Source organism: Mobula birostris, chromosome 5, assembly GCF_030028105.1.
Source record: "Mobula birostris isolate sMobBir1 chromosome 5, sMobBir1.hap1, whole genome shotgun sequence".
NCBI classification, from domain to species: Eukaryota; Metazoa; Chordata; class Chondrichthyes; order Myliobatiformes; family Myliobatidae; genus Mobula; species Mobula birostris.
Genome location: NC_092374.1, coordinates 135,095,809 through 135,108,524, shown reverse-complemented (window position 1 = coordinate 135,108,524; position 12,716 = coordinate 135,095,809). Strand labels below are relative to the sequence as shown.

Genomic DNA, 12,716 nt, shown 5'->3' with positions numbered 1-12,716 from the left:
CCCAATTGATCTAAATCCTGTTGTTACCTTGGATAATCTTTTTCACCACCCACTACACCACCAGTTTTGTCATCTATGACTTGGTACTCGTGCTTCATCAAAATCATTAAAATAGTGCACGTGCTTTGTAGTTTAAAAATAAGTGTTGGTAAAGCCTTAACTGGAGTGCAGTTTTAATCCCTTTACTGAAAAGTCAATGTATGTAGTAGCACTGGAGATAGTTCAAAAGAGATGCATCAAGCTAAATCCTGTGATGAAAGGGTTCAATCAACAGCTTGCACATGAATTCCTTTGGGGTTGAAAGAATGAGAAAGAACTTTGTTGAACCAAGATCCAGAGCGTTCTCGACAGGACAGATTTTGAGATATTTTCACGAATGGGAGAGTCTTGAAAGAAAGGACCAGTGAAGATAGATTTAGAAATTTCTTTTCAGGACGCAGTAAGTTTCTCGAATTCTCTGCTGCAGAGGGTTATGAAGGTCAAATTGTTATAGGTATTGAAAATGGTCATCGATGCACTTATGAAAGAACTGGAAATTTGTTGGCAGTGAATGGTATTAGATGAACGAAGACTGCAGCTTTGAGGTCAACATAGATGAGCTATGAGCATAATGGTGGGGGAGAGTTGGTTACTGTCATGGAGTCATATAGTAAGGAAATAGGCTGTTCAGCTCAACTCACCAATGCTGACTAAGGTGCCCATCTTAGCTAGTCCTATTGGGCTAACGTCCTATAAACATTTCCTAAGCATCTTTAAATGTTGCTATTAGACTGTTGCATCCACTTTCTCTAGCTTATTCCATGTGCACACCAGCTTCTGTATGAAGTTGCCCTCTGGTCCTTTTTAAGGTGGCTAACTCTTATTTGTTTCTGCAAAATGAAGGGGAGACGATAAGACTTGGATAATTAAGGGAATTGTCTTAGTAAAAGACCTTTTGACTCTTTGACTGGTTTGTTTCTGTACCTCCATTGATCATTAGGCATCCATTACACATCCTACACTAATCGTCAAGATATGGAAGGAAATCGGTGTAGTCTGACAAATTTCTACAGTGGAATCTACAACCCTACTGGGACGCACGAGAAAACAGAATCAAAGATTCTGGATTGGGCAGGGTTTGAAGGGATATGGGGAGAAGGCAGGAAATTGGGGCTGAAGAAAATTGGATCAGCCATGATGAAATGGCGGAGCAGACGCGATGGGTCAAATGACCTAATTCTGCTCCTATATCTTATGGTCTGGTCGTCAAAACTGGGTTACTGGAACGGACCTGCCCAATGCCACAGTACAGCTGTCTCTCACATCTAGAAATATCAGTTGATGGTTATGTACAGTTAATGAAATGTTTCTAGTCAATGGCTGTCTAAGACACCTGCAATTGTAGGTTTGCATGTTATTGATTTTATGTGATCTGAAAGCAAAGTATGAAGAATTTAGCTGCTGTATTGACTTGCTGATGTGTTATAGTACTGTTACCTTGGGAGAAGGAAGCCAGGGTTAATTTGGAAACTTCTAGGCATTACTGAGCATTTTTCCCTCTTAAGGTAAACATGTAGTACTTGAAGTACATTTGGGAAATAGCAAGTTTTTTTACTGCCAGTTTGTGTTATAACGTACTACAGTACTAATTCAGACTTTAACCAGTAATGCATATTTTCAATTCTAGGTATGATATGTTGATTATGAGTCAGACAGAGACACTGGTAAAGAGTTCTGTTCTACTCAATGTTTTATGCAAAGGAGTTTGGAAAGATTCAAGTTACCACGTTTGTTCTGAATCTACCCAGACATCCATGTTGGTCAGCCATTAGGATTCATGTCCGGTTGTCCTGTGACCACATTTAGAAGTTCCTCTTGTTAAAGACAGGGCATGTAATAGAATGTGCCAAATAGAGGGCATATTTTTGCTCTATTATTAGTGGGAAGTTAGAGGATTGAGATGCTTTTAAAAACCAACAAAAGGTAACTTTGTTTTTAAAAAAAAAAGTAATCAGGAAGGTAAAGATGGAATAAGAAAGTAAGCTAACCAATAATATTAAAACAGAATACCAGAAGTTTCTTCAGATACATGAAGTGTAGAGGAGAGGTGAGAGTGGATATGGGACTGCTCTTAGAGGTAGTAATGGGAACAAGGTGAACAAACTGAATAAGTATTTTGAGTCAGTCTTCACTGTGGAGGACACTAGCAGTATGGTGGAAGTTCCAAGTCTCGGGGGTCATGGAGTGTGTGAACTTACCATGACTAGGGAGAAGGTTCTTGGGAAACTGAAAGACCAAGTCACCCGGACCAGCTGGTCTATACCCCAGTGTTCTGAAGGAGGTGGCTGAAGAGATTGCGGAGAAGTTAGTAATGACCTTTCAAGAATCACTAGATTCTGGAATGGTTCCGGAAGACTGGAAAATTACAAATATCACTTCACCCTTCAAGAAAGAAGACAGACAGAAACAGGAAATATAGGCCAGTTAGTCTGACCGCAGTGGTTAGGAAGATGTTGGTGTTGACTATTAAGGATGAGGTCTCAGGGTTCTTGGAGGCACATGATAAAATAGACTATAGTCAACTTTGTTTCTTTAAGGGAAATCTTGCCTGATAAATGCTACAGTGAAGTGACCATTTTTACCACTCTAAGCTACCTTATTATCCTCAGATTCCCAGTGACTCTTATTGTACCTACCCTGCCTCCAGAGTCTGTTTGTTCGTATGCAGTTCGTTTTGTACAAATATCGCTTCCTGTTCGTAAGCTGTCTTTTTACATTTCCTGTGCGAGTTAATTTGGATTTTGACTTGAAGCACAAGTGGTAGAAAGGTACCCATCTCCATCCACTCTATTTGCCCTTGAAACAGCAATATCTGTGAGTCTTGTGCTTAACATTGGTAAATATTTAGTACTTTGAAGGAAGTATGATGTTTATTGTTCTTCATTATTAAGCTATGCTTGCACCATGAGTTCGCTTTAGTCCACGACATAGCCATAGAATGTTGCATGTGTAAACATTTGAGAATAATCAGTAATCGTATATTCAAGCATACAACAATTCTGTAGTGAATCTACAAACCCCATTTCCAGAAAAGTTGGGATATTTTCCAAAATGCAATAAAACCAAAAATCTGTTATATGTTAATTCACGTGAACCTTTATTTAACTGACAAAAGTACCAAGAAAAGATTTTCAATAGTTTTACTGACCAACTTAATTGTATTTTGTAAATATACACAAATTTAGAATTTGATGGCTGCAACACACTCAACAAAAGTTGGGACAGAGTTAAAATAAGATTGAAAAATGCACAGAATATTCAAGTAACACCGGTTTGGAAGACTCCACATTAAGCAGGCTAATTGGTAGCAGGTGAGGTATCATGACTGGGTATAAAAGTAGCGTCCATCAAAGGCTCAGTCTTTGCAAGCAAGGATGGGTCGCGGCTCACTCCTTTGTGCCAAAATTTGTGAGAGAGTTGTTAGTCAGTTCAAAAGGAACATTTCTCAACGCAAGGTTGCAGAGAATTTAGGTCTTTCAACATCCACAGTACATAATATTGTGAAAAGATTCAGAGAATTCAGAGACATCTCAGTGCGTAAAGGGCAAGGTCGGAAACCACTGTTGAATGCACGTGATCTTTGAGCCCTCAGGCGGCACTGCCTAAGAAACTGTCATGCTACTGTGACAATTATAGCCACCTGGGCTCCGGAGTACTTCGGAAAACCATTGTCACTCAACATAGTCCGTCGCTGCATCCAGAAATGCAATTTGAAACTGTATTACGCAAGGAGGAAGCCATACATCACCCTCTGTGCAGAAACGCCAGCGAGTTCTCTGGACCTAAGCTCATCTCAGAGTTCTCCGTGCCAAAGATGAAAACGACCATCCAGATTGTTATCAGCATAAGGTGCAAAAGACAGCATCTGTGATGGTATGGGGGTGCATCAGTGCCCACAGCATGAGTGAGTTACATGTATGTGAAGGTATCATTGACTCTGAGGCATATATTAGGATTTTAGAGAGACATGTGTTGCCATCAAGGCGACGTCTCTTCCTGGGACATCCATGCTTATTTCAGCAGGACAATGCCAGACCACATTCTGCACGGGCTACAACAGCATGGCTTTGTAGACACAGAATGTGTGTGCTTGACTGGCCTGCTGCCAGTCCAGATCTATCTCCTATTGAAAATGCATGGCACGTCATGAAGAGGAGAATCAGACAACGGAGACCACGGACTGTTGAGCAGCTGAAGTCTTGTATCAAGCAAGAATGGACAAAATTTCCAATTGCAAATCTACTACAATTAGTATCCTGGGTTCCAAAATGATTAAAAAGTGTTATTAAAAGGAAAGGTGATGTAACACAATGGTCAACATGCCTCTGTCCCAACTTTTGAGTGTGTTGCAGCTATCAAATTCTAAATTTGTGTATGTTTACAAAATACAATTAAGTTGGTCAGTAAAACTATTGAAAATCTTTTCTTTGTACTTTTGTCAGTTAAATAAAGGCTCATGTGAATTAACATACCACAGATTTTTGTTTTTATTGCATTTTGGAAAATATCCCAACTTTTCTGGAAATGGGGTTTGTAATACGTGTCTTACTTTCTGCAGTTTCACCAAGTTTGCTCATTTAAAAAAAAAGCCCTTAAGAAAGCTTCGATGTTGGGTGATTTTTGATCAAATGTTTAATTTCCAGTCTAGCGAGGGCAGTAGACTGTCCTTTGCCACCAGTGAGGGCAGTTTGCACAGTAGTCATTTTAAATGGCCTGTACATTTTTTTGGGGATGTGAGAGGAAACATGCAGCATCCACTTAGAGAAGATCTGTAGATGCTGGAGATCAAAGTAATACACACAAAATGCTGGAGGAACTCAGCAAGCCAGGCAGCTTCTATGGAAAAGAGTAAGCAGTTGACATTTCAAGCCGAAACCCTTCGGTCCACGTTTTGAGTAATTAATGCAGAAAATCAGGTAATTGCAAAAGGTTCACAAATTTTTTCTTTTAGCTTTAGTTAGGGAAAAGAAAAAGACTGGTCCATACATTAAAATACTAATTTGCAGTAAGTCCAATGGTATTAGAAACTTGCAAAGAGCCTCATTTGATTAATTTTGAAATATGAGGTCATCTGGCACGTGGGAAGCTTTTAAAGTAAGAGAGCAAGAGTGTAGGACGGCATGTTCCTGTGAGAATGGAGGGCAAGCCTGGTGTGAGCAAGAAACCCTGGGTGACAAGATGTTGAGGCTCTGATGAAGAGAAATAGAGGCCTTTATATCTGATATAGGCCGATGAGATCTAATAAATCCCTTTGGGACTATTCGGGGTGTGCGAAAACACTTGAGTGAAATCAGTAGGGCAAAAAGTGGACATGAGGTGGCTTTGGCAGATAGGTAACAGAGAATCCAAAATATCTACAAATATATCAAGGACAAAAAAAGGAATAAGGGAGACAATATAGCCCCTTAGATATTAACAAGGACATTTATATGTTGACTCGCAGGAGATGAATGAGGTCCTCAATGAATATTTCTCATTTATATTTACTGTGAAGGAGGACATGGATGCTAGGGAACTCAGAAGTTAATGTCTTGAAGAGCATTTGCATTGCAGAAGAGGTAACGCTGAAGGTCTTAAAGCATAAAAGTAGATAGATTTGTGGGACTTGACTACGTGTATCCTAAAACAGTGGAAAGCTGCATTAGGTCCTCACAAGGAGAGGCTTTTTCCCTGGAATGTAGGATGCTGAGTGATAATTGAGAATTTGTTAAATCAAGGGGCATAGACAGATAAGTTAACCATCTTTTTTCTCTAGGGGAGGAGACTCCAAAGCAAGGGGGCATAATTTAAGCAACACACATCAAAGTTGCTGGTGAACGTAGCAGGCCAGGCAGCATCTCTAGGAAGAGGTACAGTTAACGTTTCGGGCGGAGACCCTTCATTAGTCCTGATGAAGGGTCTCGGCCTGAAACGTCAACTGTACCTCTTCCTAGAGATGCTGCCTGGCCTGCTGCGTTCACCAGCAACTTTTTGTGTGTTGCTTGAATTTCCAGCATCTGCAGAATTCCTCGTGTTTGCGGGCATAATTTAAAGTAGAGGACAAAAGGAACTCCTTCCTCACGAAGGGTGGTATTATTAGACTTGAGATTTTGCAGCAACAAACTCAAAGTGCTGAAGGAATGTTTTGGGCTGAGACCCTTCATTGGGAAAATAAACCAAATTGTACATTAGTTTATTGCACATGTTCTGGAGTACAGTGGCAAAAGTTTGTCATCCATACAGAGTATTTGATTGCATCAGTATATTGAAGTAGTACAGAGCAAAAGCAACAACAGAAAATATAGTGTTACAGTTGCAGAGAACTTGCAGACAGACAATAAGGTGGCAAGCCGTCTGGAGGTAGAATGTTTGCTCAAGAGTCCATCTGATCACCTGAGATCCTTTCAATAGTCTTATTACAGTGGTCCTTGAGCCTGGTGTTATATTCTTTCAAGCTTTCGTGTCCTCGGCCCGATTGGGGCGAGTGGCAGAGGAGAGAATGTCAGGGTGCACGGAATTTTTGATTTGTGCAGGCTGCTTACTGAGTCAGGGAGAAGAGTGAAGCACCTTCAATAACTCCAAAAGACTGAGGTTTGGTAAAATACTGAAAGGCTTTTATTCGCTGTACAATACGACCTCCACGGTGAGTGTCTGCCCCCAGACTGTGGGAGAGGGGTAAGGCGAAACACCTTTATACAGGATTCTGTGGGAGGAGCCACAGGGGCAGTCAGCAGAGGGGCGTGTCCAGACAGTTAACCCAGTTACAACATATTTTACCACATTCACCCCTCTTTTTTTTTTTAAAAAAGAGTCCTGCCGGGTGAAGTGACTGACAATATTTACAACAAGTATATTTACAGGTTAAGTCTATCAGGCGGTCGAGTCCATCGCTGTGATCTACGTAGCACCAGTGGTGATTGCGTCGGCGATGGCGGTTGTGCTGGCTCCGGCCTGACTTGAGGTGCCAGCACATTAGGCGTCGGTAATCCCTCGTGCGTGTGCGTCACGCCCGGTATGGGAGAGTCGTGTGGTGTCTGTGTAGGGTTTGGGTCTGTGTGCAGTGTCTCGTGGGTACATACATTGGTGGGTACGGAATCAATAGTCACCATGGAGTGTTCAGGGTAGGGGCCTGGTGCTCCTGCGGGCGCCAGGTCGCGGATGGAGACCGTGTCCTCCCGCCCATCAGGTAAAACCACGTAGGCATACTGGGGGTTCGCATGAAGTAAGTGAACCCTCTTGACTATCGGGGAGTATTTATTGCTCCTCGCATGTTTCCGGAGCAGCACTGGCCCCGGGGACGTCAGCCAAGATGGTAGGGTGGTTCCAGTGGTTGATTTTCTGGGAAAAGAAAAGAGCCACTCATGAGGGGTGGCAATGGTGGCTGTGCATAACAGGGAGCGGATGGAGTGGAGTGCCTCGGGAAGGACCTCCTGCCAGCGGGAGACCGGCAGTCCCTTTGACCTGAGGGCTAAGAGTGTGGCTTTCCACACTGTGCCATTCTCCTTCTCTATCTGTCCATTCTCCCAGGGATCACAGCGATGGACTCGACCGCCTGATAGACTTAACCTGTAAATATACTTGTAAATATTGTCTGTCACTTCACCCTGCGGGACTTTTTTTTTTAAAAAAAAAAGGAGGGGTGAATGTGGTAAACCATATATATATATATATATGTTGTAACTGGGTTACACCGTGGAGGTTGTATTGTACAGCGAATAAAATTGAAGCACCTTCAATAACTCCAAAAGTCTGAGGTTTGGTAAAATACTGAAAGGTTTTTATTCGCCGTACAATACGACCCCCACGGTGAGTGTCTGCCCCCGGACTGAGGGAGAGGGGCAAGGCGAAATCACCTTTATACAGGATTCTGTGGGAGGAGCCACAGGGGCAGTCAGCAGAGGAGCGTGTCCAGACAGTTAACCCAGTTACAACATACATATATAGTTTACCACAAAGAGGATATTTCTGTGCTATGCTGAGCTGTGTTCACCACTCTGATTTTTTTTTTTTTTTGCAGTCCCAGGCAGCACAGTTGGCATAGTAAATGGTTACACCTGGAAAGGATGCAGGTTATCATGCATCTATTGAAACTGTTCAGAGTGATCAGAGAGACGCTGATTTATTTTTTAAAAGCCTCCTGAAGAAATGAAGCTGGGTTCCAATGAGATTTTATGGTCTTTGCCATGAGCATCTACATCATTGGATCTGGACAGAAACCAAGCCACCTGCTATTAGGGAATGAGACAGACCAGAGACAGAAATTTACGTTGGAGCACACTTTGCATCCATTGACCACAATGCCATTAGTTTCAAAGTAAATATGCAAAGAGATGCGTCTGGTTCACGGGTGGAGATTCTAAATTGGAGAAAGGCCAATTTTGATGGTATTAGAAATGATCTGACAAGTGTGGATTGGGATAGACTGTTTTCTGGCAAAGGTGTACTTGGTAGGTGGGAAGCCTTCAAAAATTGAATTTTGAGAGTACAAAACTTGTATGTGTCTCTAAGAATAAAAGGTAAAGATGAGTGCTGGGAACCTTGATTTTCAAGAGATATTGAGGCTCTGGTTAAGGTGGGGGGGGGTGGGAGAGAAGAGCTGCATATCATGTGTAGGTAGGAACAAATGAGGTGCTTAATAATTACAAGGAATGCAAGAGAACACTTGAGAAAGAAATCAGGAAGGCTAAAAGAAGGCATGAAGTTGCTCCAGCGGACAAGATGAAAGAGAATCCTAAGGGATTATACAGGTATGTTAAGAGCAAAACAATTGCGAGAGACAAAATTGGTTGTCTGGAAGACCAGAATGGGAATTCTTGTGTGGAGCCAAAACAGATGGGGAGATCTTAAATGCATTTTTTTGCATCTGTATTTACTCAGGAGATGGATACAGAGTCAGTCGAAGTGAGGCAAAGTGACATCAACTTCGTGGAGCCTGTTCAGATTACAGAGGAAGAAGTGTTTGCTATCCTGAGGCAAATCAGAGTGCATAAATCCCTTATCAGACAAGGTGTTCCCTCAGACCCTAAGGGAGTCAAGTGCAGAAATTGCCGGAGCCGTAGCAGGGATATTTAAAACATCCTCAGTGACAGGAGAGGTACCACAGGATTGGAGGAGAGCCAATGTTGTTCTGTTTTTTTTAAATTTGCAGATGGCACCAAGATTGGGGGTGTAGTCAGTGGTGAGGAAGGCTACCATGGCTTGCAGGGGGATCTGCATAAGCTGGAGAAGTGTGTTGTAAGATGGCAGATGGAATTTTAATGCAGACAAGTGCGAGGTTTTACACTTTGATAGGACCACCCAGGGTAGGTATTACAGTGAATAGTATGACACTGAAGAGTGTGGTAGAACAAAGGGATCTGGGAATACAGATACATAGCTTGTTGAAAGTGGCAGGGTTGTAATGAAACTTCTGGCACATTAGCCTTCATAAATTAATGTATTGAGTATAGAAGATAGGATGTTATGTTGAAGTTATACAAGATGTTGGTAAGGCCTAATTTGGAATAGTTCTGATCATCTGTCTGCAGGAAAGATGTAAACAAAGTTGAAGAGTGCAGAGAAAATTTACAAGGATGTTGCTGGTCTTGGAGAACCCGAGTTATAAGGGAAGGGTGACTAGCTTAGGACTATTTTCTTAAGAATGTAGAAATTGAGAGGAAATTTGATAGAGGTATGCAAAATTGAAGGTTATAGATAGGGTAAATGCAAGCAGGCTTTTTCTATTGAGGTTGGTGGGATAACAACCGGAGGTCATGTCTTGAGGGTGGAAGGTGAGAAGTTTAAGGAGAACATGAGGGCAAACCTTTTCAGTCAGAGGGTCGTGAGAATGTAGAATGAACTTCCAGCACAAGCTTGATTTCAATGTTTAAGAGAAGTTTGGATAGGTACATGGATAGTAAAGATATGGAGGGCTGTGGTCTGGGTTCATGTCATTGGGATTGGGCAGTTTTCAAAGTTTTGGCATGGACTAGATGGGCTGAAGGGCCTGTTTCTGTGCTGTACTTCTCTATGATCTTCACCTCAGGGCCGTTGATGTAAACTGGAGCGTGTGCACCACCCTGCTTCCTAAAGTCAATGACTGGCTCTTTTGTTTTGCTGTCATTGAGGGAAAGATCGCTGTCATGACACCATGTCATTACACTCTCTATCTCCTGCTTGTACTCATCTGCAAACTCGTAAATGAAGAGTTGGAACAGAGTATTTAGAAGAGTTGGAACAGAGTATTTAGAATAAAGGTGGCAGAGGTGTTGCTGCCTTAATGATTGGTCAGAAAATCTAGAATCTATTTGCAAAGGCAGGTGTCTAGGTCTAGGGATTTGGTGAGGTGTTTGGTTGGAATTATGACATTGAAGGCATAGCTGCAGTCAGTAACTAGTAGTTTATTGTAGATTTCTTTATTAATACAGATGCTCCAAAGGTGAATGTACAAACGTTTGTAGGTATGAGTAGGTGAAACGAGCTGCCAGAAAGAATGGTAGAGGTAGATACAATTGTGACATTTAACAGTATTTGGACAGTTACTGATTAAGGGGGATTATGACTAAAATGCACACAAATGAGACTGACTGACTGATGAATTGGGATGAAGATACTCTTTTCTATGCTGTATGACTCGATGGCCCACATTTCTGTATACTTACGAGGGAACTAGTGTGAAGGAAATATTTGATAAGCCATTGTTTTACACCAAGTGTTGCCTCTGTGTTGGATTCAATCCTCTTTATTAATTTCTTAAGACAAATGCCATTCATCAGGCACATTCAACACTTACTATGTCAAAATTATTTTACTTGTTTTTTTAATCAGAACTAGCATCTGTTCCAGTGTGGGGAATTGAATGGTAGTTGAAGCAGGCTGATGCTGGGGACTCATCACCTGCTTTCGGTTTGCTTTCTTACCCTTGAAAAGTTTCAAGTGAATGCCAGATTCAGTGACAATAATTGATGGGCATTGATCTGTTCTTATTAACTCCAAAATGAGATTCATTTAATTACATGCTTCCTCTTCTGTTCATGGGGATATAATCCAAAATTTGAAAAACCTCTTCAGTAGTTCGTTTCTAACTCCAATAATTTCATAAACCATATGTGGTGATATTCAGCAGTAATGTTTACCAAACTTAAAAGCTATTGAGTATCATCCATCTGGACTGGTCAATTTTATTGTACCTGAAATGCTGAACTGTACAGTATTTGCTAGCTAAATTCATAAACACTTGAAATGTTCAGAAGTACAGGCAGTATCCTGATGTGAGTATTTCCAGTGTTTTATCAGAAAAATTGCATCTGCAGTGTTTTGTGTACCAATCAATATTTTATAATCTTGCTTTGAATTGTGATTTTGGAAATAAAATATTTTTACCCACTGCTTTTAGTAACACCATGCATAAAAGTTTTTAATTAGACAGTAATTCATACATGGAGTCAATATTAATAACCTTTCATTCATTTCTCAGGTACAGTCTAACCCCAGTGAGAAAGAGGAGAATGAAGCCAAGACCCAGTTAACTAAAGCAGATGAAATACAAAGGATAATTGTGCAAGCACGAGCTGCTTTTGAAAACCAGGATTACACAACTGCTATTGATTTACTAAATATTATTCTGGAGGCAAGTCTTAACTGTAGTTTTTCATGGGGAGCAATGGCAATGTTAAAGTGAATGGTCTCTTCTGTAGTAATTTCCTATACAGTAAGAATGTTTAAAAGTTCATAAGTGTACATTCTATTCCTATTCTTGACTATGGACAGAAATGCCATTTCATTTGCTTTTGAAATTTAGGTAGAAAACGTTTTTGGATTTGACTTCTGTTCTGCTGCGAGGGTACAGAAGTGCACCATGTTTGCATTGAATATTTTTGCCTTCTCACTCCCTAATTAGCTCAGGTTTACACCTTTGACAAACCGCAGCAGGATGCTGTTTCAGTTAATATTGTCAACCCAATGCTCAAAGTCAACAGATATTTGTATTTGGTTCATGAACATGCTCCAGATTGCATCATTGTTACATAATTGAGTAAAGTTTAAAACCAAGTTAAGAACAGATCTGGCAGATATGAAACAGCACCTTGAAATTGGTGGAGAACTTTGGTTCAGGGAACCAATTTATAATTTAGGATAAAAGCAACTGAAGACATGGCTTAACAAAAGGCAGGGCTAGCAGTTTAATATTCCAGAGTGTACTAGTTTCAGATGTGATTTGGTGGTGATGTAAAAAAAAAAAGTGGTGTGTTATTGGTCAATATGACCATCACTGCACTGATGAGGGAGGAAATATGAGGAAGCTCTTCAAATAAGGCTAGGTGATCACTTTGCTCAGATTACATTGCCTCGTGACAGTCAGCAGGAGATAAAGCAGGTATTTGGGTGAATCTCGAAAGTGTAAGAGGGATACGGTTATAGCAGTAGCATATTTCAATTTCTCAAATATTAAGTGGGATCACCTTAGTATAAAAGGATTAGATTAGGTGGAACTTTTAAAGTGCATTGAGAGCTTTTAATGTCTGTAGGGTTGTACTAAGGGTTGTACAGTGCTAGACCTATGCATAATCCTAAGGAATGAAATCAGCTACGTAGTGAATGAGTACTTTAGGGACAGTAACCTGAACCTATTAAGTTTCATAGTAATTATTTAAAGGGTTAAAGATAGTCTAGGCACTAAATATCTGAATTGAAGGTAAACCATCTCCCTGTCTTTAAAC

The 12,716-nt window shown here is 40.9% G+C and overlaps 1 protein-coding gene across 2 annotated transcripts in view; it reads left to right on the top strand.

The window, feature by feature from the left end:
• The window catches only part of dnajc3a (DnaJ (Hsp40) homolog, subfamily C, member 3a), an 88,906-nt gene that overhangs the window by 40,698 nt on the left and 35,492 nt on the right, over positions 1-12,716 (top strand). For both annotated transcript variants that reach the window (XM_072258738.1, XM_072258739.1), the window contains exon 5: positions 11,474-11,626. In XM_072258738.1, the coding sequence (XP_072114839.1) occupies positions 11,474-11,626 (153 nt within the window). The remainder of the gene's footprint in view (positions 1-11,473; positions 11,627-12,716) is intronic.